At 41.9% G+C, this 25,814-nt stretch overlaps 1 protein-coding gene across 2 annotated transcripts in view; it reads right to left on the bottom strand.

The window, feature by feature from the left end:
* Positions 1–25,814, bottom strand: part of strn (striatin, calmodulin binding protein) — an 81,767-nt gene that overhangs the window by 7,846 nt on the left and 48,107 nt on the right. The window contains exons 5-14 of one of the 2 annotated variants that reach the window (XM_030047493.1): positions 19,023–19,193; positions 18,329–18,464; positions 17,821–17,983; positions 13,371–13,484; positions 10,545–10,694; positions 9,704–9,843; positions 4,903–5,078; positions 4,661–4,708; positions 3,456–3,577; positions 2,090–2,257 (exon numbers count right to left, since the gene is read on the bottom strand). In XM_030047493.1, coding sequence (XP_029903353.1) covers positions 2,090–2,257; positions 3,456–3,577; positions 4,661–4,708; positions 4,903–5,078; positions 9,704–9,843; positions 10,545–10,694; positions 13,371–13,484; positions 17,821–17,983; positions 18,329–18,464; positions 19,023–19,193 — 1,388 coding nt within the window. The remainder of the gene's footprint in view (positions 1–2,089; positions 2,258–3,455; positions 3,578–4,660; positions 4,709–4,902; positions 5,079–9,703; positions 9,844–10,544; positions 10,695–13,370; positions 13,485–17,820; positions 17,984–18,328; positions 18,465–19,022; positions 19,194–25,814) is intronic. The other variant, XM_030048116.1, reaches the window with a different exon arrangement.

Genomic DNA, 25,814 nt, shown 5'->3' with positions numbered 1-25,814 from the left:
GGCTCTCCTAAGCCTAACCACGATGACAAACCTTTTCCTAACCTTAACCGAGCAGTTTGGTGGCTAACGAAGCAAATCTAAGTCTAAATGCTGATATGACACTTTATTGCTTCAGAAATGTCGACATTTCAACGCAATGGTCGGTTTGCAGAAACGTAAAATGCCAATATTTCACTGGACTGGCCTGGAAACGCTCCCTCCTCCTCCTCCGCCAGGGAAAATAGTCCCCGGGGAAACTTTCCACAGCCGATTATCAGCTGTGTGGTTTCTGAAGCCGCAAAAGCAGAACATTATAAGGCGGCTGCTTCAACCACAAACTCACATTTTGACTCGGTGCTGTGAAATCTTTCGTTGGTTTGTTGACGTGGAAAATGTGGAGGAATCTCAGTAAAAGGGTCAAACATTCAGAACCACTGGAGCGGCCCTTTAATTAAAGAGCTGGTGCTTCTGAGAACTGACTCGGTCCACTGGTTTTACTGAACAACACAAACTGACACCATGAGTCTGAGGCCGCAGGACAATCGGCAGCTGCACCTGAACGTCCGGGACAGGAAACGTCCTCACTCGGAGTTTACAGAGAAACTAGCACACCCCTCTAATTAACCTGATTCTGTGTGCCTCCATGTAACATTTGTCCCCGCGACTGACTTCCTACGACAAAGTCAAACCTGCCCCGAAAATAGAAACACAATCGATCACCCTGCATCTGAATGTGTGTGTGTGTGTCCCTGCTGCAGCTTTGCTCCGTTTGATTCATCACAGTTTAAATGGCTTAGTGAAAAAAAAAAAAAACACCTAACATTTTTACATGTGTGAAAAAGGCAGAAACAAATGAATTTTGTTAGTTGTTATAATCACATTTTAAAATCACAATGACACACTTTTGACATGAAATACATCAAATCAAAGAGGCTCTCAAAATGCTGACTTCAACACAGTGGAGCCTTTAGCACAGGGAGATATTCACCTTCCTTCTGTTAATGGTGTTGCAGTTCCTACTGGCCACCAGTAGAGGTCAGTAAACATCTCCATTCACTCCAATAGAGAAAGCTTCAGAAGTCGTGCGGCCGTCTTTCTCTGATTTACTAATTTTTTTTAAATTTTCCCCCCGAGATATTCAAAACATAAAATTGATAATCTACAAGAGAGATGAATGCACTTTTCCCAAAATAATTTATGACATTTGGACGTTTGTTTGTAGCCGGAAAAATCTGCACGTTTTTGTATAATCTGAAAGCAGTCAGTGTCATTTTAAGAGCCAAAGTGCTGACGGCTGCGTGGCTGGCCACCCGTGACGCCCCGACGCAGGATTACAGCGTCACACAAAGTGCATATCCAGCAGCATCTGCACAAATAAATGCACCTGTTAGTGTAGTTTTATACTGATTTTCACTTTTACCATTTTATACATGTGTCTGTTAGGGGTGTTATGGCTCAATAAACCCTTTTTTTTTTGGGTCAGAGTTTCGTTTTGGTTTGTTTTGTACATCACGGTGGAAAAAAAAAACCTAAATCAGGTATTTATGCCTCAGTAGCGAGCTGGAGTGATTGTAATCTAAAATTTTGCGCGTAAAACAACGCCAGTCAAAAGTCACCCAGCCGTAATGTGTGTAATGAGCGCCGCAGTGTTTGATTTCTGTCAGCAAAATAAAAATTTGGGTTGGAGAGCGGCAGCAGAATTCAGGATCTCGTCCAGAAACGTGCAGATAAAAACATCCAGGTTTTACATGCCAGTTTGAAACGGACTGCGACAGCGAGGAAGATGGATTTCCCCTCAGAGAAAATGTGTTTCTCACACAGAAATCCACACTGCAGCAGATTGAGCTCCATGTTGTGTGTGTGTGACCTCCGAGGCCAAATCACACAGAAACTGGACGGGACGCGCAGACTGCATGAGGGCTGAGCGGAAAACCTGCTGCTTATATTTTAGGTGGACTGAGCCTTTAACGACACTCGTACTGCTGAGCAAGACTTTTAAAGGTGTTTGATCTCTTCACAACACCAGTGAGGATGAGGATGATGATGATGATGATGGTGATGACGGGGTGATGTCAGTGATGAAGAGCAGCAGGGCGGGTGTGTGTCTCACCTCCTCTCTCGTTGAAGACGGCGAGGGCGGGCGAGGCGTCGGCGGCGTTCCACAGCCGCACCGTCCCGTCCGCCGAGCAGGACAGGAGGCGGTGGTGGGCGGAGCTGTAGACCAGACCCCACACCGAGTCTGTGTGACCGCACAGCGCCCCCCGCAGGACGGTGGGCTCTGAGAGACAGAGAGAGGGAGAGAGAGAGACAGAGAGAGAGAGAGAATGTATATACTTCAGTTCCATCTGTATATTGTCATATTCATTACCATCTGTATATTTCACATCTCGTATCTCTTTTGCTTAGGTTAGCCCTTATTGTATATTTTAGTTTTTAGTCTTTATAGTCTTTATTGTATATATTTAGCCTTTATTCTTTTTTATTTTATTTAACTTTATTATATGTTTCTACTGTTGCTGCTGGAACACCAGAATTTCCCTGGTTGGGATCAATAAAGTATATCTATCTATCTATCTATCTATCTATCTATCTATCTATCTAAAATGAAAATAAAGTTCAGTGGCTTTAAGATTTGATTGGTAAGGAGGAGTGAAGAGAGAAGACGTTCCACTGAACTCGACTGAATTCAGCTTTTTGAATAATAAACCTTGTTTTACGTCACCGGCTGTCAAGTGTTAAATAATTAGAATTTTAAAAAAGTAGGTACTACAAGTCTTCAGATTATTTTATAACACTGAAAACCTGATTTAGTGTCATTGAACAGTGACTTTCGGGTGAAACTGTTATTTTCTGGATATTGTGGTTTGTAGGGTCACAAAATTCCAGGAATTTTCAAAGTTGGAAACTGGGAATATGTGGAAATTAAAGGGAATATACAGGAATTAATGGGAATAAAGTGGGAATAAGCTTTCATTTGACATTTTGAATGGGATTTTTGTTTGTTTATCATGTTTATTTTATGTAACATTCATGTTTTTTGTTGTTCTGTGAAAGAATTGATTAGAGTTCTACTCACAAATAAATCAGTCAAAAATGTCATTTTTAAACTTTGTATACGTGTGCATGCATGTCTGCTTATGACAGAACAAAATGTTTATATTTATGTTTGTGTATGACACAGTCTGTAGAAATCACCACAAATTTCCAGTTCATTCCAGTTAATTTCTGTAAATTCCCATGGAAAGTTTCCAAGGAATATTTCCAAAACTCCCCAGTTTGACTTCCCATGGAAAGTTTCTGTAAATTTACCAGAAATTTTCCGCCCCTATGCAGCCCTAGCACTTTGAAAATGTTTTTGATGATTTTCTTAATAAACATCAAAATCTTCTGGTTAAAATGAGCGTCCAACAGGCAGCGGGCGAAAAGGTTCAAGCTCCTCCCTGTTGGCCGCGGGTTCGAGTCCCAGCGGGCCGTACCGTACGAGTCGTAGGGGTCGATGTTGGGGTTCGGGGTGTTCCAGCTCTGGATCGTCCCGTCCACGCCGCCGCTGAAGCACTGCTCGCCCGTCGAGCTCATGGTCACACACAGGACGGCCCCGCTGAGGAGGGAGGGGCCACAAACACACACATTTACACTCTTAAAAAAACAACAACTAAATAATAAATTTAAAAAAAGTGCTCATTTATTTAGCGATGATGTACAAATAACACAGTGAAAGAGATTTGGTCAGTTTGGTCACAGCGCCTAAAAAAAAAAACGAACTCAGAGGAAAAAAAGAATACATAAAATATAGTACAATATGATAAAATAAATGATAATAAAGACAATAATAATAATCGATGATTTGAATTACATTTGGGCCTGAAAATCTGAAATTTGTCCAAAACATTTGCTGAAGCAGAAGGCTGACTCAAACCTGAGCCATTAACAAAAATCAACAACAATCAACAACATGACAGCATGAAATTAATTACAAGTCCCTTTAAAAGTGACCTCGATAGTATTTTCACTTTACAAAAGTGTTTTATGAGAACGATGACATTCTTGTTTGTTCCAGTCTCTATGCGTCCTCCCTATCTTTGATTTAAACCCCCTGTCAAATCTGCTTTTTCCTGTTTTTTAACCTCTTCACATCTCGTCTGTTTTCAAAATTGATTTCAGCTCAACCTCTTCCAAAGTTTCCATTAGCGCCCGAGGACTCTAAGCCTTATTCAGCGAAATAATCACAGCATCATTTGTGAATATCATGCAGCTTTCACCTTAATTTGATTAAACATAAAAACAAATTGATCTCCTAACTGCAGAGTGATTACTACTAGATGTGAAGCAGGTTTCTGTTTGAATAAATAACAGACCTCAGGAGGGACGCCTGCTATTTATTAACCCTGGAAACTGAAACTCTCACATCCACTGGACGGGTTGAAAACATGATCTCAAACCATCTTGTGTCAGTTTGTGGGAAATCTCAATGATTTTCTTGATTTAATAATTACTTTTATTGTTATCTAGATATGCTTCAGTTAGAAACATTACAAAGCCAACAGCCACGGCAGACCAAAATAAAAACCTCAATGATTTTTGCAATGAAGAAAATTCATCGTCCAATCAGAAAATAAGCATGCGACAGAGCTGTGTGATACAGTGTTGCATTCATGTGCAGCTGGGACAAAAGAGGACTCACCAGTGGGCCCTGAAGGTGTAGATGGGCTCCACATCAAGAGCAGCACATCTGGAAGACAAGAGCAGACAAGAAAAAACACAGGATTTTATGGAGGCTTTAAAATAATTTGAAACTTTAATGAAACCGAGTCGTCAGGAGGCTGCAGCAACGAGGATCCAACATTTAAACACAACACGTTAGACAGGATCAGGTGAATGGATCGATCAGGATCACAGGGGCACTGTAAAAGGCCGAGCGCTCACTTTTTGGCCGGCGCCGTCTTCTGCAGGTTCCACAGTTTGAGCGTGTGATCCTCGGAGGCGGTGACCAGGACGGGCTCGGACGGGTGGAAGGCCAGGCCGCGCACCGAGTCGAAGTGGCTCCGCAGCGTGAACTTCGGATTCCACGTCTTCCTGAGCGCGTCTTTGTTGTTGGTGATCTGAGGGAACAGGAAGCGACGGTGAGAGAGCGGCTTCGTGTGTTCCCAAACGCAGCGAGAGCCTCCCCTCCCCTCTGCAGACACGCCCACCTCCTGCTAACCCCGTCCCATTCAATGAGCCACATTTGATTCCTGTGTGATGATGTTGGCCCCCATAGCAGCCATTTCACTGCAGGCAGAGACTTTTGTCAAACTGGACGTCGCTGGAGAAAATGACCTCTAGTGACCTCTAGGAGAATCACAGCCTCATCAAACTTTACAGACACAAACTAGAGAGCGAGGCCGTTCAGAGGAGCTCTGCTTCTCCAGCTGGACTGACAGTGAGGGCCAGTTTCTGACACGTTTCCACAACACAACCTCAACATCCAGTCACAGGAATAAAGCAAGTCTTATAGAAATCTCTAAACGTCAAATGTTTAGGTAACACTTTACAATCAGAGTACAACAATTAACGTTAGTTAATGCCGTAATAAACATTAAGTAACAGTTAATAAACATGAAGTAACAGTTAATAAATATTAAGTAACAGGTAATAAATATTAAGTAACAGGTAATAAACATTAAGTAACAGGTAATAAATATTAAGTAACAGGTAATAAACATTAAGTAACAGGTAATAAACATGAAGTAGCAGGTAATAAACATTAAGTAACAGTTAACTAACCATTAACTAATGTGTCTAAGAATCATGTGCTAATGCTGTTCATGCTAAGGTATTAATTTATATGTTATTTAAGGGTTATTGTAGATATTATTAACATTAGAAAATGCCATAATAATCATGAACTAACAGTTAATTAACCATTACGGCATTAACTAACGTTAATAGTTGTACTGTTATTGTAAAGTGTTACCCATGTTTTTGTCACCAAATCAAAGCCTGGATTCTTCTGTGGTGTTCCTCAGGGTCTTAGTGTCCTAACGTGGGATTTTGGAGGGAATATCTGACCATTTTTATTAATTTGTGAGTGGTCAAAATGGTCATATTTTGCACCAAATCTGTGTAACAACTGGCATGAAACCCAGAAATTGTTGCAACAATTTATGACGCATAACTGAACATGGGTATGGCTTCATATACCTCCATTATAATGTCCTGACCCTTATACACACAATGTTTATCACAGATTTATGACTGGAATAACTTGACACACACAGAGCTGAGCTGCATCTTAAATTAATCTTCAGGTTCCCAGCTTTCACATGATGTTTATCTCTTCCATTTGGTTTCTACTGTTGACCTTTGATTTGAGTGTTGAGGGGTTAATAAAGCAGGTCCGGGTCCGGCCCCAAGCTACAAAACAGAAACACTGACCCCGTGCGAGCCGGTTTGCAGCCTCAGCAACTCGTGACTTCATTTAAGTCACTTTCACATTTTTACACTTACTTTTATGTGATGTTGTTTTTGTATTTTACTTTATTTTATTCACTTCTTTATTTATTTCTTACTTGCTTTTATTCTTTTAATCGTTTTTTATTGCTCTTTTCTAACTGCCTTTTTATCTCCTCTACCGTCTTTGTGTTTCGGCCTCCTTCTGTTTTCTCCCTGCTGTGTTTACGCGCCTTTTGTTTTGCTGTTCTAGCTTTACCTTGACTTTACCTTCACTCTGTGTTTCTGTTGTCTGGTGGCTCTGTTGTTATTTTGCTTGCTGAGTTTTCCGTCAACGCACTTTCCAAACTCTGGTTTTACAGGTGCTGTGTAAATAAAGTTTATTATTGATGTCTCGTGACAGAAACATGTGCAGCGTGGGCCGGCTTGCTCGTGCCTGTCACGGTGCTTCGCCGTGACGACGTCATTTTTCACTGTAATGAGGAAACTGTCCTTTGATCTGTGGCGTTTGGTGTCATGTGACCTCATCATGTGACCCAGTCGTGTGTCATGTGTTTTGTTTGGTGTGACGTTCATGCACTGCAGGAGCTCCCGGACCGAAACCTCTGCACTTCAGCACCCATCAGTTTAATTTATACTGAATTTATCAATCGATAGACCGATAATGCTTTTTCAGAGCCGATACTGATTATTAGCAATCAAGGACACCATTAAAATATATGCATTTGCAGTAAATTTGAAAACGGCATCAAATTTTATTACAAACGCCAACACAAACCTTGCATTGAATGAACAAATGCTTAATTAACACAATTATATTAGTAATCAAGTGCAAAAAATACAATAAAATTACCAAAAAAAAAAAAAAAAAAAAAAAAGCTAAAAATGAACTGAAAATTTTGGAAAAAATACAAAAAAATAATATTTGATAACAATAATAATAACAAATGATATATTTAAAGATCAGATCAGTTTAAATGCCTATGAACTCACCTTTAGGCTTCACAAGCATTTAAATAGTTGAAGCATTTTAAAGCGTTTTACATGCAAAGTGTCACTTAACTTGGCAACACGTTACCACTTAGTGTCTTTCTGTAAAACTGAATTAACTACAAATCCAAAAAGGCAAATGATAATTGTAATTATAGTCTCAGAAATGTTAACCCACCGAGCTTTTGTTCGTCCGTCTTTCAGATAGAGAGACGGCGTCTGTCTTGTCATACTGGCCATCATGTAAATCAAAATTAATACACCAATTATTGCAAAATTCTGGATATCTGGATATATAAATTTTACTGTGGTGAGCGACATCAGCTGCCATAAACACTCCTCAACAAGTCTGATGCATTCAAACTCAGACTCAAAAATGGAAAATGTGTTTTGTTTTGTTTTGTTTTGTTTTTTAAAGCTGGAGGCATGATGATAATGTATTCATGGATATTTCTGTGGAGTCTGCAGCTCGTAACGGTGCCGTATTGATCGAACTGTGCAATAAATATGTGATCAATCAAACCGCATCACCTCCGCTACGCTGGAGGTGGACGACACCGACTGGCCGACGTCCAGCTATTTTGTTTTTTAAAGGCTCATATTGATCTGAAATGCTAACTCTAAAGTGGGCGGTTATTGATCTGCGGTTGATGAAAACATCCACGACCGCAGGAAGCTGACAGCGAGCTGCGGGTCACACACACACACACACACACACACACACACACACACACACACACACACACACACACACACACACACACCTCCTGCTGTAAATTTGTACACACTTTGCAGAAAAGTGGATATTTTTGTTCTGTTTTTCTGTATTTCCCTCTTGAGCTGCTCTCTGAATAAAAGCATCACAGGGACAGAAGCTGCATGATCCACTTCAGGTCGCTGTGTTTTGGAAATGAATCTTCAAATATATAACAACCTGCTCATTTCGTGAAAAAAAAAAAAAACACACACACACACACTTTTTTGTATTCCTACCTTCATCGCCAACATTCACTCCTGTAACTTCCAACATGAACCAAATTCTGATCCTAACTCAAAACCCAAGTCTGGATCCTGAACTCATCTCTCAAAGAAAAATGGCTTTTCTTCACCTCCACATCCTCGAGAGGACGTTTGGCCCTCATGAACACACAAGAACACACACACACACACACACACACACACAGACACTGTTATCATCTAAACACCTCCACCCCTCTCCTTTCCTGATCCAGGCTCACTGAAGGTCTCCATCCATCCGACCTTTACACCGTTTTCCTCCCTCCTCCTTTCCACCGACCTCCTCTCTGTTTTCATTTCTGATCAGATCCTTAGTTTTAGCTACAACTCGAAACAACAAATGGCTGGTACACACGTTATATATGAATCAAACAGACACATCTCACACATGATGGACATCTAATTTTTCAGCGTCTTCTGTTGAGTCTCGTGATGCCAGATTCGAACCTCTACTTTTCCTGTGACGAGCTTCCTAAGGACGCCATGTCACAATCAGGCGTTTCCGGCAGAGGTTTGCTTTAAATGGCTGTTTCTGTCTTCACTCCCATATTTTTACACACATGAACACAACAGAAGCGACATCATGTTCAAGGCAGGCTTCATTGGCAGCTTCATCTCACTTTCTTGCTGTGTTCGTCCCCGCACTTTTAGCCAAACATACAAATGTTACACGTGTTTATTGTCAGTGTCTTTTAATGAATCTAAACATGCCAGGGTTGAAGTAACAGCACCTCTACTTTTCAAAAAGGGCGACTCCGCCATGTCTAAAATGGTGGATTAGCTGTCACACCGGAGGTTCAAGGACAAAGTGAACAAAGATGGCCCCTCCCACGTTGTCAAAATAAAGTGAACCCACACAGGTAGAGTTCATGGTAGGGCTGCTCGATTATGGAAAAAATCATAATCACGATTATTTTGGTCAATATTGAAATCACGATTATTTACACGATTATGTCTTTGAATTTGGAACAGCATTTATTCAACATGTTTGGAACAGCATGTCTTCCTTTTAACTAAAAGACGTTTTTGTTCATTTTTATCAGTCATGGGATGTTCATTTACTGTGATAGTTTCGGAGGTAACTTCCTGCTTCTTCAGAAAGGTCCAACTGACAGCCGGAGCGCCACCTGGCAGATCCGGCAGACCGGGTGGCCGACTTTTGTTTACTGACAAAAATAATCGTTTTTCCTCAATTATATGAATTTTGAGATCGTCTGGAGCCAAAATCGTAATCACGATTAAAATTTGATTAATTGAGCAGCCCTAGTTCATGGGTAGTTGTACTCACGTCGTACGCCAGGCTGTCGGCCTCGTTGGCGACCGTCAGTCCGGCCAGCTCGCCCAGCCCCAGCTCGCTGGACACCGCCTCGTCCACTCGGCCCAGGATGAAGGATTTCCCCGACGACGGCAGGAAGGTCATCGCCTCTACTGGGAGACACAGAGCACGCCGAGCCTGAGCGAGATCCGGCTGCTGCGTTTTTAACATGCACCCAACCTTGACACAGGATTTTTAATAATCCCACCAGGACGGGGGGCCTTGGATTTTGTTCAGGGTCCTTCAGTTCTGCCAGTTTGGACATTGATAATGATAAAAAAAGTATCTGCAGGTTTCAGAAAACCAAATCTAAGACTGTTTTTTTAAACCATCTTAAGGAAACCTGGAATTAAATTGCACTGTAAAACCAAAAATAAATGAACAAAACTGACACAAAACCTTTTCTGATTGGCCGTATAGTTAATGAATATTGTCATTAAGGGGTATGATGATGTGTGCAGTAAAGCTGACAGGATGTGGACTAACCCTTTTCTGCATTAACCAGGGGACCTCTAACAACTAATAAGACACACTGTAAAATAAAATAAAATAAAATAAAATAAAATATGTGATTATAAATAGGTGATTATCAATGACCAAGAAATGACCCGAAAATAAAAAGGTTCTAAGTAAATAACACAAAAACTGTTTAAAAAAAAAATCAGAAAATTAGAAAAAAAAAAATAATTACAAGAAAACTACTTTTATAACAATTACAATGATATATTTAAATATCAGATTAGTGATGCTGGATCAACATCAGCAGTAGGCCCCTGCAGTAGGCGACTGTGCCGAGTCGAGACGGAGCGGCTACCTTCTTCTGGACGTCCCACTTCGTGCTCGTTGAGTCGGGGCATGGTGGGCCGGGACGGGGGCGTCACCGGCGGCTGCATGGGGGGAATGGCGGGCTCCTCGGCGTCCCGCAGGTTAGCCAGCATGTCCTGCAGCTTAGACCGGTTAGGTCCTGAGACGGAGGAGGAGGAGGAGGAGGAGGTTGATGAAGAGGGGTACAATGAGAACAGGACCAGACGAGAAGATGTGAGAGATGATCAGAGGGTTTATGAAGGCGCCGCAAACGTAAAGACAAACATCAGGGGTGTTGGAGGAGGAGAAAATGGGCACAAGAGGAAAAACAGAGGAGCAGCACGAGGAAAATGAGGTCGGGAGAGAAATGAATGACAGACGTTAGCAAAGAAAGTCACAGAGTCCACACTGTCACCGATATTAACAGATCTGGGCTCAACGCTAAGAGGCGAACAGCGCTGAGGATGGATATAAGCTGCTGGATGGATGCAGGAGCAGCTCCACAGCTGAATGAAGCTTAAAGAGGATAGAAAGCAAAGATGAAAGTATATAAACTCAGGAGGGAAAAAGTGAGAGTAAACACAGAGTTAAGAATACTACTACATGGAAAGTAAAGAGCTGAAATGGCAGAAACACAATGAAATGTACCGACGTACACACAGAGGCAGCTGCCGTTTCAACAGCAGTTGATAAACCGCAGCATTAATCAACACAAAAAGACAGAGAAACAAAAGTAAACAGGGATATAAGGGATGCACCGATATTGGTATTGGCTATCAGCCTGAATCCAGGATAAAATAATGCACCAACTCCCTCGATGTGCAAATCCGACGCCGCTCAAAGTAAAGCAAATTGCTGTCGTTTTAACATGCAGGAGGATCAAAGATCTCTGTAGTGGAGAAAAATGGATTATACCTCAATCATTTTTGTCCTGTGAGCCCAAATGAATAGCCTAAATCTGCATTGCCCACTAAAGGATTAGAATAATGAATTGGATCCGTATTCAACATTGGCCTATACATAAAATTTAGTTCTCGGCTTCAAAGTCGGTATCGGCGAAAGAGCGGTAAGTCGGTGCATTCCTGTGGGACGCTGAGGAAGATTTGGGGGTTCAGCAAATCAAAAGGAAGGCATAAAAAAGGAGGTCAAGGGTATTAAAAAGTGGAAAGAAGAATCAAAAGAATGGAGGAACAAATTATTAGGATCCCTAACGGGAAGACAAGAGCTGTTCAGAAAAAGGAAGAAGGAAAGCGGAGGCCACAGAGACACAGACAGGGGGCGCTACAGATGGTGAAGAGGTGAGTGATGTGAACCACGTTCCACTGCTACCCTGGTCTCTGTTTAACATGAGCCTAAACCTCTGGGAGAGATGGTAAGAAAGAGAGAGAGAGAGGGACAGAGGGAGTGATGAAGAGTGAGAAACACAGAGATCAACAGATTGTTTGGTCGACAGGCAGATTGTTGGGTTGATGGATCGTTCATTATGTAGACCAACTGGTCAAAGAGTCAGTAGATCGATTATTGGGTTGACAGGTGGATCATTAGGTTGATGGGTGGATCATTGGGTTGATATCAGAACAACAGACGGATCATTAGTTTGCTATGTGGTTCATTAGCTCGATAGGTGGATCATTAGGTCAATAGTTAGGTTGATAAGTGGATCATCAGGTCGAACCGTGGATCATTAGCTTGATAGGTGGATCTTTAGGTCGATAGGTGGATCATTAGGTCGATAGGTGGATCATTAGGTCGATTGGTGGATCATTAGGTCGACTGGTGGATCATTAGGTCGATTGTTGGATCTTTAGTTCAATCATTAGGCCGATAGGTGGATCATTACATTGATCATTAGCTCGATAGAAGGATCATTAGGTTGATAGATGGATAGCTGGTCAATTGGAGGATCATTAGATTAACAGGTGGATCATTAGGTCAATTATTAGGTCGATAGATGGATTGTTATGTCGATTGGTCGATCATTAGGTCAATAGGAGTATGATTAGGTGGATCATTAGGTGGATAGGTGGATCATTAGGTGGATAGGTGGATCATTAGGTCGACAGGTGGATCATTAGGTGGATAGGTGGATCATTAGGTGGATAGGTGGATCATTAGGTCGACAGGTGGATCATTAGGTCGACAGGTGGATCATTAGGTCGACAGGTGGATCATTAGGTCGACAGGTGGATCATTAGGTGAACTGATCTTTTGTTAAGTCCACAGGTGACTAGACATTACTCATTATGTTGCTAAGTAGATCATTTGGCCAATCATAGATTGTTCATGATGTCAGTATAGAGATCAATAAGTAGATCATTACATTGATACACTGTTAGACTGATGGCTCGTTAGGTTTATTGATAGAACAAATTATTAGGATCCCTAACGGGAAGACGTTAATGTAATAGCTCATTAAGTTGACAGGTAGCTCACTAGTTCAACAGATCACTAGTTCAACAGATCACTTGTTAGATTGATTAGTAGATCGTTAGGTCATTAAGTAAATCGTCGGCTCAACTGATCGTTTGGAGTGTGATTGGTAAATCAATGCATTTCCAGATCAGTTGATAGTTATTTAGGTCGATAAGTAGATCCCTAGATTGATTGTAGATCCTTTGATCAATAATTTGTTCGTTGTGTTGATAGGTAAATAAATCCTTTGCTACATTATTAAGCTGACAGGCTTTCAGACAGAGAGCTAGAAAGATATTTTAAGACAGATGATGGGAGCAGCTGAAGGAGAGGAGGAGGAGCAGGGGGGAGAGAGAGAGCGCAGACACAAAAGACAGAGAGAGGAGAGGGAGAGGAGGAACCAAAGGCCTCGGACAGGACTTACTCTTCACCCCCTTCTTGCCCTTGCGTTCCTTCCTGTACTGCTCCTTGAGCTGGGCTATCAGTCCCTGGTCCACGTCCCAGGCCAGTTCGCCCAGGGGAGACTGCTCTTCCTTCTCTACAGGCCAGGAGGAGGAGGAGGAGGAGGAGTGAGGAGTGAAGAGGAGGAGGAGGAGGAGGGTGTGGTAGAAACCTGTTGTAAGTGTCTGGATCGACTTCATATCCACCAGCTTTACTCTGACAGTCTGCTGAGCCGGGCGGGACTGGAAGCTCCCCGGTGCAAACTCAGCTGACAAAGGCGTTTTTAAGAGTCTAACTTTCAACCTGACTTCCTAAAACACTATCAAAACAGCTGATACTGTTAAATTATGAGGATACTCCTGCAAAAAGTGATGTGTACCTATATAATAGTCGTGTATCCTCCGATACAAACAGGATATAATGTGCACGTCCTTATTGAACAGACCTTAGTCCAAGTGTGCTAAGGCCTTTTTCACAGTTAAGACACATGCAACACCTCCTTTACGAGACAGGGAGGAAGACATCGACACAGAAAGGTCATGAACACGAAGAGAATTTCCAACAGTGCTCAAATTCTCTTCCATCAAGAACAGACAGATGAAATGGAGGGGATTCATGTCTTGGCCCTGTTGTGTCTTCACTGATGAACACAGATGGAAACACAGATGCACCCGACACAGAAAGACGACGCTCAACAAAACGGTGGGGTGGGGGAATGCCAGCGCTCAAAGCCAAACAGGGGCTTTGACAAACAAAAAGGCAGGTCTCATGTCAAATGCAGCTGGAATGAAACTTGATGGTTCTCTGCGGTCCTGTAAATGAAATGTTAATGCAGTCGAGCAACACTGGTTCACATAAATAAGTCACAAAAAGCTTTCACGGTTTGGCAAACGCTACTCCATCACAAATGATCATGACCAGTGCCGTCCCTAGACAGCTGAGGCTCCTCCGTTTGGGTTTTTTTTAGGTTTTACCATTAATGTCGGTCTCAAAGCTGAACGACCTGAAAGGTTTGAATTCACCCTCTGAACAAAATACCCATTTCTTTTTATTTCATTTTTGGGAGATTTTCTTTGCAGATTTCCTTACAATTTTAAAACAATTTTAGGATAATTTTAGGTAATTTCAAATAGCTAGATCATTAGTTCACTAGTTTACCATAATAATTATGGATATAGCTTCATGGGGTTTTTTTGGGCTTTTTTTTTTGGCTGATTTTCTGACAATTTTCTTGTAATTTCTTATAGATTCGCTGTTTTTCTGACTGTTTTCTTATCACTTGGTACTAATTTCTCCTTAATTTTGGAGTCATTTCTTGTTTATTTGCTCAACACCTGTTTCCCCATGCTTTTGACAGAAATCTAGTGAATTTGCCCAGGTTTCAAAGACTGAGCAAATTCACTCGATTTCTTCACCAAAAAAAGGCCATGAGCAAAATAAGCAAAAATTACATTTATAATTATAAAACATGATATATAAATGTCACATCACTGATGCTGGATTGATGTCAGCTTTCTTGTGTGTGAAAGGCCTTTTGCAAGCATTTAAATGAGCTTTCAAACAAATTTTAAAGAATCTGATTGGTTGTAGGGGCTGTATACGGAGGAAGGTGGTCTGCCTCGTGGGCCCCACGGCTCTGATCATGACTCTCCATCGTCCATCTCAGCGTCTCTCTGCAGCTACAGCAGAGCGGCACAGTGCATGATGTTCACACAACAAACGCCCTTTCTCATGATTGCAACGTTCATGGAAATGTCTGCACGTGGTCAACGGATACATGAGAGGACCCAGAGATGAAAAAAAAAAAAAAAAAAAAAAAAAAACCCATGCAGAAATCACTGAGGGGGAGTGTGCAGGAATGATTGGAGGCATGATTACAGCGTATTGAGAGAAAGAATGGCTTTTCCTGCCGGTCACCCCGGGGCCGGCGATACGCTGAGTCGCGGGGGTGGCGTGGGATCAAGAAGAAAAGACTTCAGAGTTGCCGCTCAACAGCCACAGAGGATGACAAATCTGTTTCATAACGCAGCAGCTAGGAGCCAGACTATTTTAAAATGCCCTGTATTATATGTGTGTGTGTGCTCGGTTGGCCTATTATTACAGTTCATAAAGGTGGAAAGAGAGAGAGAGAGAGTGGACAAAAAGCAAGAAGAGCTGATTTCTGCCAAGACAGATTCTTCCACAGCTAAAGACAACAAATTGCTGCCTCATGCCACGAAGGAAATAAACTAAATTTTGCAGCTCTAGACCAAATGGTCACAACGTGGCTTTAACACCTTGGCAGCTGCTTTTATCCGGCGAGACCCATCAAGGCCAACAAACCCGGCGTCTGCAGTGTCAGGATTAAGTGTCGTCAAGGCTCCTCCATTACAACCACCTCGCCTGTGAAGTGTTGAATCACGATCTGCGTGGGGAAGCCTTTTGTCATTGGCCATTACAAACAGAAGGTGTTGCTAGGTAACAGCAGAAAAGGGGATTTTGTGTAAACCGCGGGGGCAGTCAGGTCACCAGCTGGGAACTTTTTCTTTCTTTTTTTTTTTTTTTTTTTTTAAGAGAGTTTCGCTGCCTTGGCAAACAGGAGACGTGCAGTGGGAGTGCTGGTGCAGCGACGGCTTTGTGGGTCCATTCACAAACCTGTTTGTTTTTTCTTCCTTGGAGATAAGATGTTTGGGTTTGTTTTGTTTTGTCACACAATCCTCCTTCAGTGTTTTCAGGTTTGTTTGTGCAAATAAGCAGTCTAATCTTTTACCACTTTTTCCCCCTGCAGATGACTGGCTGGCCGGCCTCAGGCACCAACAGAAAGTTGATAGACTTACTTTCCATGTCACAACCTCTGTATCCACTCTGGCATGCACTAAAACATCCCTACAAAGTTTAACAATCCCACCTTGACTCTGAAGAAGAGGGAATTAAGCCAATAAACAAAAGTAATTAAGCCAATAAACAAAAGTAATTAAGTCAATAACAAAAGTAATTAAGCCAATAAACAAAAGTAATTAAGCCAATAAACAAAAGTAATTAACTTCTAAAGGGGAGTTCCGCCAGGCACAATTGTAGGGCCTATTTTTTTTCTTTGCAGAAGATTTAGAAGGGTTTTTCAAAAAGCCAAATTCTGTTTTAATAGGAATAGCTAGGGTTACAGGAAAAGCAAAATTATGCGTCATGCCCAAGATGTCCCAAAAATCATTTCCATTTCCAACCATTTCCAGTCAAAGGCTCTACAGTTCCAGTTTACAGAATCTCTGTCTAACTCAATCAGCCCATACATTTTCTTGTGGGTAACATCAGTATATCAAATCAGATAATTTTCTTTCCCCTTTATCTAATCCATTGTTTGAGGCCATTATCACCCACACAGCAAACATTTTGACTTTGAATAGAAGCTGATTTGACATCCTGCAACACTGAAATCTAGTGCCAAAGTGGACTCTGAAACGTCGAGTCATCTATAGCTGATTCATGTTTAGTTTTGTGATATCAGGATATCAGAAATGAAATACTTCTGAAATGCTTGCTGGGTATCTTACAGTGGTGGACATTGTAAAAAAAATCCCCTGTCATTGATTCATCCTGCTTCTACCCTGCATTAAAATTAAAGGCACAATGTGTAATTTTACACTGCTAGATGGTACAAAAACACTGTAAAATGTGTGAACAATAGTCTTTGTACACAAACTCAATGACAAGCTTCATTTATCATGGAGGCTGTATTTTTATACCACAGTACAATTTATGTTCACACATAAAGTTAGAGGAGTTTAAAGTGTGACGTGAAATATGTATTTCAGTCTAGATATTGTATATGTGACAGCGGATTGAGTAGTGTTGATCAGCAACACTTGTGAGCCTCTTGTGCCGTATAAAGGTCATTTGCACCTTTGGAAAAAGCAAAATATTACATATTGTACCTTTAATTCTGCAGACAACTATTTTTTAAACATTATAAAGTGAAACCACATTTAAAAAAAAAAAAAAAAATCAAAATTAGCTTCCAGACCACTCCTCGCAGTTTTGTCAACTGAAAACAAAGAAAAATCTTATATTTGCAAACAATTCCTCTTGAGGACTGAGCAAAAGTGAAGTAGCAATTTAGCAAGCATGCTGTGAAAACTGGGACTTCTGCAATGGCTAAATCTGTGTACGTTCAGTTAATTCCTCTGCTGCTAGTTAACACTGTAGCTATCTTCATAAATAAGTAACTGAACCTGGGATCTGCATCAGTGGGTTTCAGTCATGTGCCAAGGAGACCCAGAGGTTTAAGTTAAAATCCCCCAAAAAACACTACAGCAGCTTGATTTTCTCGTCACACATTAGCAGGTGCAACGTTCAGTAGGATTGAAAACCTGCAGACTCTTGCATCACACTGGTAACATGCCAGAAAAGTGCAGATCTAGATTATCAAAGCCCTGCCCCACGGTGCTCCCTTGCCTCACCCCATTCGCCGCTGTCCTCTCCGCTCCGGGATTCGGGCGATCCGTCCAGCTCGTCTGGGCTGGCCAAGAAGTCAAAACCCTTCAGGGCCTCCTCTGTGTCGGGGTCATCGCTGAGGTCAGAGGTCGTGGAAGACGGAGTAGACGATTGCTTCTTCCTCACCATCTGTTGGTTAGAAAATGAGGAAGATGGAAGTTCATGTCCATACGCAGCAACCATAATGAAAACATGGTTTACAAGACATAAAACATGGACCACATACCCCACCACATCATTGGAAAACCAAGCTGACAGAAACACAACATCGCTAAGTCGGAAATGTTCTGCCTCAGCTTCCTTGCTATCTTTACATAATGAAAACAAAACTCAAAATAAATATCTGACTCCACTGTGGCATCCTTGCTGATTTTACTTTATGCTCTGTGTCCTGTTGAAGTCCTGTTTGGTAATGTGAAGAACCATGGTCTTGAATGTGTGTGTTTGTGTGTGCGCTTGTGTGTCTTGTCTTACTGTGGCCAAGTCCAGGATGGTTTTGTCTCTTCCTTCGCTGTCGTCCTCATCATCCTCGTCGCTGAACTCCGCTGCAGCACTCTCAATAAACTTAAAGGCCTCCAGCACAGTGGCCGAGTCTGACATGTCTGGTTTACTGCAAGAGGAAAGGACGAAAAAAAAAAAAACGGAAGAGTTAAGGTAAATAAGGAGGCATGGTTAAAGAGGAGAACTTTTTACAGGCTTGGAAATTCTGGGTAGGGAAATCAAATCGTGGTGTTCTCCTGTTGTTCAGTTTCTACGACAGAGGTGTTGATTTCACAGTGGTTCCAGTTTCTCTGCCCAGTAGCTACTGGTAGGAAACTGCAGGTATTACTGGGCAGTTCCCAGAGTGAATATGTCTAAATTGAATGAATGTGAGGCTGCTCTGCCTCACATTCATTCAATAAAGGTAAAAGAAAGTTGTAAAAGAAAGTTGATTATTCTGAATGTTTTGCCCTTTTAATTTCCAACATTTTACATGTCCACAAACCATTTTTCAACTCATCTGGGGAAACTAAAGATTTCACAACAAATAATCAAAACGTGAATTTTTGGTTGAAGCAGCTGCCTTATAATGTTCTGCTTCTGCAGCGAACAAAGTCCTCAACATTCAGAAACCACACAGCTGATAACTGGCTGTGCCTAAATATAGTAGTAGTATCTCACTGCGTACCTGATCATGCCGCTGTCCTTCAGCGAGGACGGTTCGGTGCCGTTGACCATCGGCTCGGTTTTCTTCTCTGGAGGTTTTTCTCCTGTATCTCCGGCCAGGCCGAGCAGCGCTCTCACCCTCTGAGACTTCACATCCAGGATGGTGTCTGTGTAGCCGACCTCCTGAAGGTACCTGAGGAGGGACGAGGAGGCACAGGCAGGTCAGAGGAAACTCAAGAAACAAGTTAGGGCTTTTGAGGGAAAATGCTGGACTTTAAAATAAAAAGGATCTAATATGATCCAGCACACCTGCATTAATCCCAACTTAATTAATCCTTTTGGATCAGTTTCGTCTCAGGCTGCAGTGCATGTGCTTCAACACACACACGTGCACCAGTACAACAGTGAGTGTGAAGTGAGGATAGAAAATTATGATGCTCTCTTGTTGGCTTGCACACACATACACACACACACACACACACACACACGCACAAGACAAGGAATAAATAATTAAAAAGTGATATAAAAGAGTATTGTCAACGACAGCAGTCAGTCAGTTAACATAATCATTGAGGCAGATGGCCTCAGGCGCAAATGAAGTGCTGTGTGTTTTAGTGGTAAGTGTGTGGCAGTGTGTGTAAGTATGTGGCAGTGTGTTTAAGTGTGTGCAAGTGTGTGTAAGTGTGTGGCAGTGTGTGGCAGCGTAGGTGTCATCCCAGCAGGAGCAGCTCAGATTGAAAGGGGAGTGGGTGGATACTGACTGTCTCCCATGATGCTCAGGTCTTTGTTAGCAACCTGTTGAAGTGAGGCCAGGTTTCTGCAGAGCATACCTATGATCCTGGCCCAGGTGCTGATGGCACTTTCGTGTTAAAACCAAGTAAACTGTCAGATCTCGTTGAGTCACCTTGCAAGATGTCTGGGTACTGAAATCCTCATAATTCAAAGTTACCTGCTGCTGCCATTTGGGGCCACAAACGTGTGAAGCTTTCCGGTGGAGCTTCAGTAATCCCAGATCTTTACCGTATTATGTGTCCTAAAACTCTAAAGTCTACAGTGATGTTTGGCTCCTGGGTTTCTGCTCTCTGAACGGAGATGTGGATCCCACCCGTCTGATACTCTTTGAGTCGACGGTTTCCTGGTAATTTCAGACTTTTCGGTGTGCAGCAGGTGCAGATGCAATAATAATGTTTTGCACTCTGACACAACAAATAAATAACTCCTGAGACAGTTAATCTCACAAGGCCTGACATTCATGATCTCAGACTCAAAGATGTCTGGAGAACTATGTGTCAGAAAATCTTGGAAAACGAGATCTTGCAGAGCTAGAGGAGGCCATTTTATTGACTCTGAGTCTGAAGACCAGAGATACCTCGGACTCCCCACCAGTGTGTTGGAACTGAGGAAGCTTCTTGGATGAGAAGTGAAAAATCTACGAGAATCTACAGATAAATCCAGTTGGTCATCGATTCAACTCTATGTTTATAACCATGACCTGGATGTCTGAGAACGTCCACAGGCATCTTACTAAGCATTTTGGGATGAACACCCTCCGAATGGCATGGGACTATGACAGGACAGACAGACTACAGAAACCATCTACAGTTCAACCTATGGTTCACAGATGGCGTCAACACAGACTCACACCAAACAGCCTGCACCTTGGTTCCACTGTTAAAGGCCACAGAACTGCAAAGAGCACAGAACCAACTATTGACTGAGAGAGTGGCCAAATCCCTTTTTTTGGCGTATATATCCAGTATTATATCCATATTGATTTTAGAAAGTCTGGACAGCAAAAGATTTCAAATCAGATCCAAATCTCATTAGGAGGTGCTTTGAGAAGTGATTCCAATTGGATTTCTACGATGCATCTCTGTCCAGACGCTCTGGACGCTCAAATAGGATTTCAAACTGTCTGTCACATCTCTTGCAACGTGACACACAATGACGATGTCAAATCCAGAGTGACGGAAAGGCATCAGAGTGGCTGAGCAGAATCCCTACTGCACAGGACATAGCAACACAGAGGAAAGTGCATGGACAGGCACTTAAATAAATTATCTGCCAGCACTTGGGGGGAGGCTTCTGTATGTTTCTCCTGCTTCCGCATTAGAAAGCCACATCATCGGCATACATAATTACTGACACCTAGCGTTGTTATTGTAACAACCCCTGCAGATAGGCTGGTGAGACACAAATCCGATCTGATCACTTGTAAATAATAGTGCAAACAGTCGGTCTTAAAGATGTGATTTGAAAAACATCTGATTTTTCTGCAGTCTGAACAACGCCAAAGGGAACAGAAGAACTCACCTGGAGGCAGAAGAAAGGTGACCCCACATTGAGAAAGACACGTGACAGATGGGTGAAGAACCTGTTAGACAGGTAGCTTACCCAACCAGAAAAATATGTCCTTGCCAAATAACTGGAAACCCCATCAGTCTGTCAGAACTGAAGAAGCTTCTTAGATGAGAAGTGAAAGAGATTTTACAAACATGTCCGGCTGACCTCAATTCTCTAAGTGGAAACTATGTGGAGAACCATGAACTGGATGCCCTCCACAGACAAGACCAAAGATTACCTTCCTTATTTTAGCTGCACTAACAATACAAATGTATGAAAACCTCCTGAGCTGGAAAACCTTTAGTTCTTATGAGCGTTTTACCAGTTGCTGCATATTTTTAAACCTTATGCTATTAGCAGGTTGCAACCCTGAACAAATTTGTTGGTGCTAGCTGGACGATAGACAACACTACAGTGCAATTTAATGGTTGTGAAGCAGTTTGAACATTTGAATTTATTCAGAGCTCTGTGAGCTTGCAAAGTTCTGGCTACACAAAATTAATGGATTGTGGAGTAAAAACTTTGTCTGTTTCTCCGGTCCAGTTCTGTGCTCTCTCCAGTCTCCAAACAACTTGTATCGATCAAGAAATAAGGATCCAGTGCTGCTCTGCTCGGTGCACATGAAGCACTAGTGGCATGTTCGTGGTAGGTTGTATTTCAGGTTATGCTACTGTATTTGCTTACATACTGTTCCTGTCTGGTTTTGAAAACTTGACTTTGACATATTGAGGCTCGTAAATCACACTGTTCAACACAGCACAACATCAATACAAGTATCTATGCTGCTGAAAGCTCCCGGTGACTGAAAAACATTCCTCTGATAAGTGCCTTTGGACTGAATTTCAGTAGAATCAGCGTTGGGCCTTTGGTTCAAGGCAAATCAGACTATTTCACTGTTCACTGATGTCACTGTGTTGGAGTTTGATTATGTTGGCTGAGCTCACATGAGCCTGTTGTCTTCAGCCTTCAGTTCAATCTTCAAAAATGTAAAAAACATTAAGGAATGAAATTTGTTACCCAGGTCCAGCACCGCACAAGATAAATAACACAACATAATGGAAAAATATGCTGCTTTCAGAAGAAAATGAATATAAGAATTGTGAAAATGACCTTGTGGCTCTTCATTCTGATTAAAAATGGAGCTAAGATTAACATTAGCCTGAGCTATGGGTGAGCTTCCAATCATTTTTCAATAAATTTAGCAGCCCACTGATGATTTTAATTTATTTCATGTGTTAACTTTAACCTCCTCCTCGTTATCGCTGTGGCAGAGAGAGATCCACGGACAAACCCAACCTCGAAAGCTCGAATTCCAAATAAAATGTTGGTTGTACGCAGTCGAATCTCTGTGTCTCAGATTGAGTCTCATTAACACGAGGCGCTGCTCTTATCCAAGCCAACTTACAGCTGAGTAGAGCACAACAGCAGAATAAAGTTCAATTTCCACATCACCATCATTTCAAGCAGAGCTGCACCATCTCTTTTTTGGCAGCACTGATGTAGTTACTGAATGAAATGATGCATTCTTTTCATACTAACTACAGCAGATCATGTACACACAACATCGTGTGAACAAAACATTAAACCACCCACTGAAAGCTTCCAGGGTTTAATTCTTCCTGGTGGAATATTCCATGACTGAGCGTTTCCAGCGCCTCTTGCCTCGAGGCTTATCAATACGTCAATAATGCTTTTAAGCCTGGGTGCTACTCCAGTTTAGCTGAAAACAATCTAATGTGATGAAAATGTCAAAAAAAAGGTTGGAAAATACATTGTGTTGTATTCCTGTGCTGTACTGTATTGTAAAAAATCCAGATATTCTTCATATTCCCGTGAGAAAAATAATCAAATTTCCTTCCTTACCCTGTCCACTCCAGAAAATCCCACATCCAGAGAGAGCCCCGATAACTGACTTTGTTGTTTTTTTTTTATCTAGTGTTTGCCTGCAGTGTCCGTGCCTTGCTCTACACACACTGGCCAACACAAAACCTCAATTATCTTCAAACAGCATCAATGAACCGGCTTCCTTAAAGGGGAATGCCACCCGTTTTAAGAACATACTGACATTTGTTCTTCCTGAGCCCGTGGACAGTTCAGTGAGTAGCTATGAACTTGTACCACTTTCCCCTGAAGCCAGAAACGGGAGATCTAACCTTTAAACGTGTGATGTCACTGGAATGTAAAAGAGTGGCTTTGCTCCACTGACAATAAATGGAAGTGCTGACTTTGTTGACCCAGAAGGTTTTTGTGTGACTTTTTGCAGCCATTTTTAGGGAGGGCGTTCCACATCAGGGAAGTATAGGTGCAAATTTTCTTGTGGCATTTCTGCAAAACCTTTAACAAATCTGCAGAGAGTCTGGAGAGAGATATGGGAGCAGAAACACTGCAATCTAGTCTGGTCCTAAACCCTTAAAGGAACACTCCAACATTTTGGGCAAAATACCCTTTCTCCAACTTCCCCGGACTGAGACCAGATGGACACCATTTTCTCCTCTGTACGTCCAGTGGTTCAATTTCTATGGGTAGCATTTCCTGTTAGCTTAGCATAAACACTTGAAGTCTATGAGAATTGTTAGCGTGGCTCAGTCAAGGTGAAAAATAAACCTTACCGCAGCTCTGAAGCTGTCTGAGTTACACAGTGGATCATGTGGATTTGAAATTTACATCTTCAATTTTTTTTTTTTTTTTAAATAACAGTTGGTTTGACGAGAAGTTAGATGGTGGAGCTGTAACCTCTTCACACATTTATCCTTCCATCTATCGCAGTGATCCACACACCGCTGAAGGTGGAGGAAGATCCACCACAAATTAACTTCTCATAAAAAGACTTGCATTGTCTTTTTTTTTTTTTATTCTAAGACATGTCTATTCTAAAACATTGGAGTATTCCTTTAAGAGCTTTAAAAACAAGTAAACAGACCTTAAAATCAACTCTGAAAGGAACAGGAAGCCAGTGAAGGCATCGTGCGCTCTCTGTTTTTCATTTTAACTAGGAGTCAATGTGAGGAGTTTTGGAAGAGCTGGAGTTTCTTCATGTGGTGTTTCAGATGACCCAGTAAGTGACACGGTGCGATAATCCAACCTGCTCGAGACAACAGCTTGAATTAGCTTTCCCACATCCCGCTGATTAAGAAAAGGCCGCACTTTGTCTTTGTCTTATTTCTCAGATGATGAGAAGCTGTGAAGTAACTGATGTGAATTGTTAAAATGGGCGGCATCACCCTTTAACTCTCAGCACCAGAATCCAATCAGAAACAATCAAACAAGCTGGCAACCAGTTCAAAGTTATCATTCCTACTTTACCTTCCTGAGGAAATGTCAACGCCAGACTCGTGCCGACCCTCACGCTGCGTTTATGGACCTGATTTATCGTCCGCCGTCGCAGCGTTAGCCTGAACGGCTTCAAGTGTGTTTGTTCACACAGACACAGAGGAGGAGGAGGAGGAGGAAGGTCGTCCTCCCTCCGTCTGTACCAGCCTCTCCGGTCGCAGGAGGCCTCAACGCCTCCACACAATCCTCTATTCACTGTCACCACACACACACACACACACACACACACACACATATAGTGACCACACACTGTCACCACACACACAAACACTCCAGTGGCTAAATACAAACACACCACACACATTGAGAAACCGAGAACAAAAAAATGGACACACACATGTTCAGTACGCCCCACACACACACACACACACACACACACACACACACACACACCCTGGCATCCCTCCACTGACTGTGTGTTGGATCTCATTCAGTGAAGACGCTGTCTCAGTTTTATGCTGCTTGAAAGAAAAAAACGCCACATCATCTTCACGCCGGTTTAATCGGATTTTGTTCGACTGGTAAAACGTTTTTCATTAAACAAAAAAAAATAAATAAATAAATAAACAAAATCTACAAAGTAACAAAAGAGCGTTTCTGATACGTGGAAACACTGAAAACATCAGACTTTTCACGTATTTCTCGTTCAGACTAGTTAAACTGCCTCGGCTTGAGTCAGATTACACCTTCATGTTCTTCCGCACGAGAGCCTGAAAAAAATAGTTCCTATCCTGATAAGCTTCCAGTAAGTTAAAACAGCAGATGATCAGCTGATAAAAACAAATAAATAATTTCAAAATAAATAACTAATATAATAAATAAAACACTTGCTCCAGTGGAATGTGTACATTTGGAAAAGCACTGTGGCTGATGTCTGCATCTGCCAGTGGGCCTTCACAATAAGAGCGGGCTTAATGAAATGTTAATTACACTGCAAGAGGGACTTGATGTTCTCTGCTGGAAACATGAGCATATATCAGCATCTGCAATCGGCCAAAAGAGCTGCAAAATATCAGCATATCGAATATCGGCAAAATATCCAACATTGTGTGTCCCCAGTTTCAACTCTTCCACAGAAAACTAAACCACAGAAAAAGTTGAATTAAAAAAAAAAAAAAAAAAATCAAGGCCAAACAGCCGT

The sequence above is a fragment of the Myripristis murdjan genome, chromosome 1 (genome assembly GCF_902150065.1).
Source record: "Myripristis murdjan chromosome 1, fMyrMur1.1, whole genome shotgun sequence".
In the NCBI taxonomy this organism is placed as follows: domain Eukaryota; kingdom Metazoa; phylum Chordata; class Actinopteri; order Holocentriformes; family Holocentridae; genus Myripristis; species Myripristis murdjan.
This window is presented reverse-complemented; position numbering and strand designations above follow the sequence as displayed.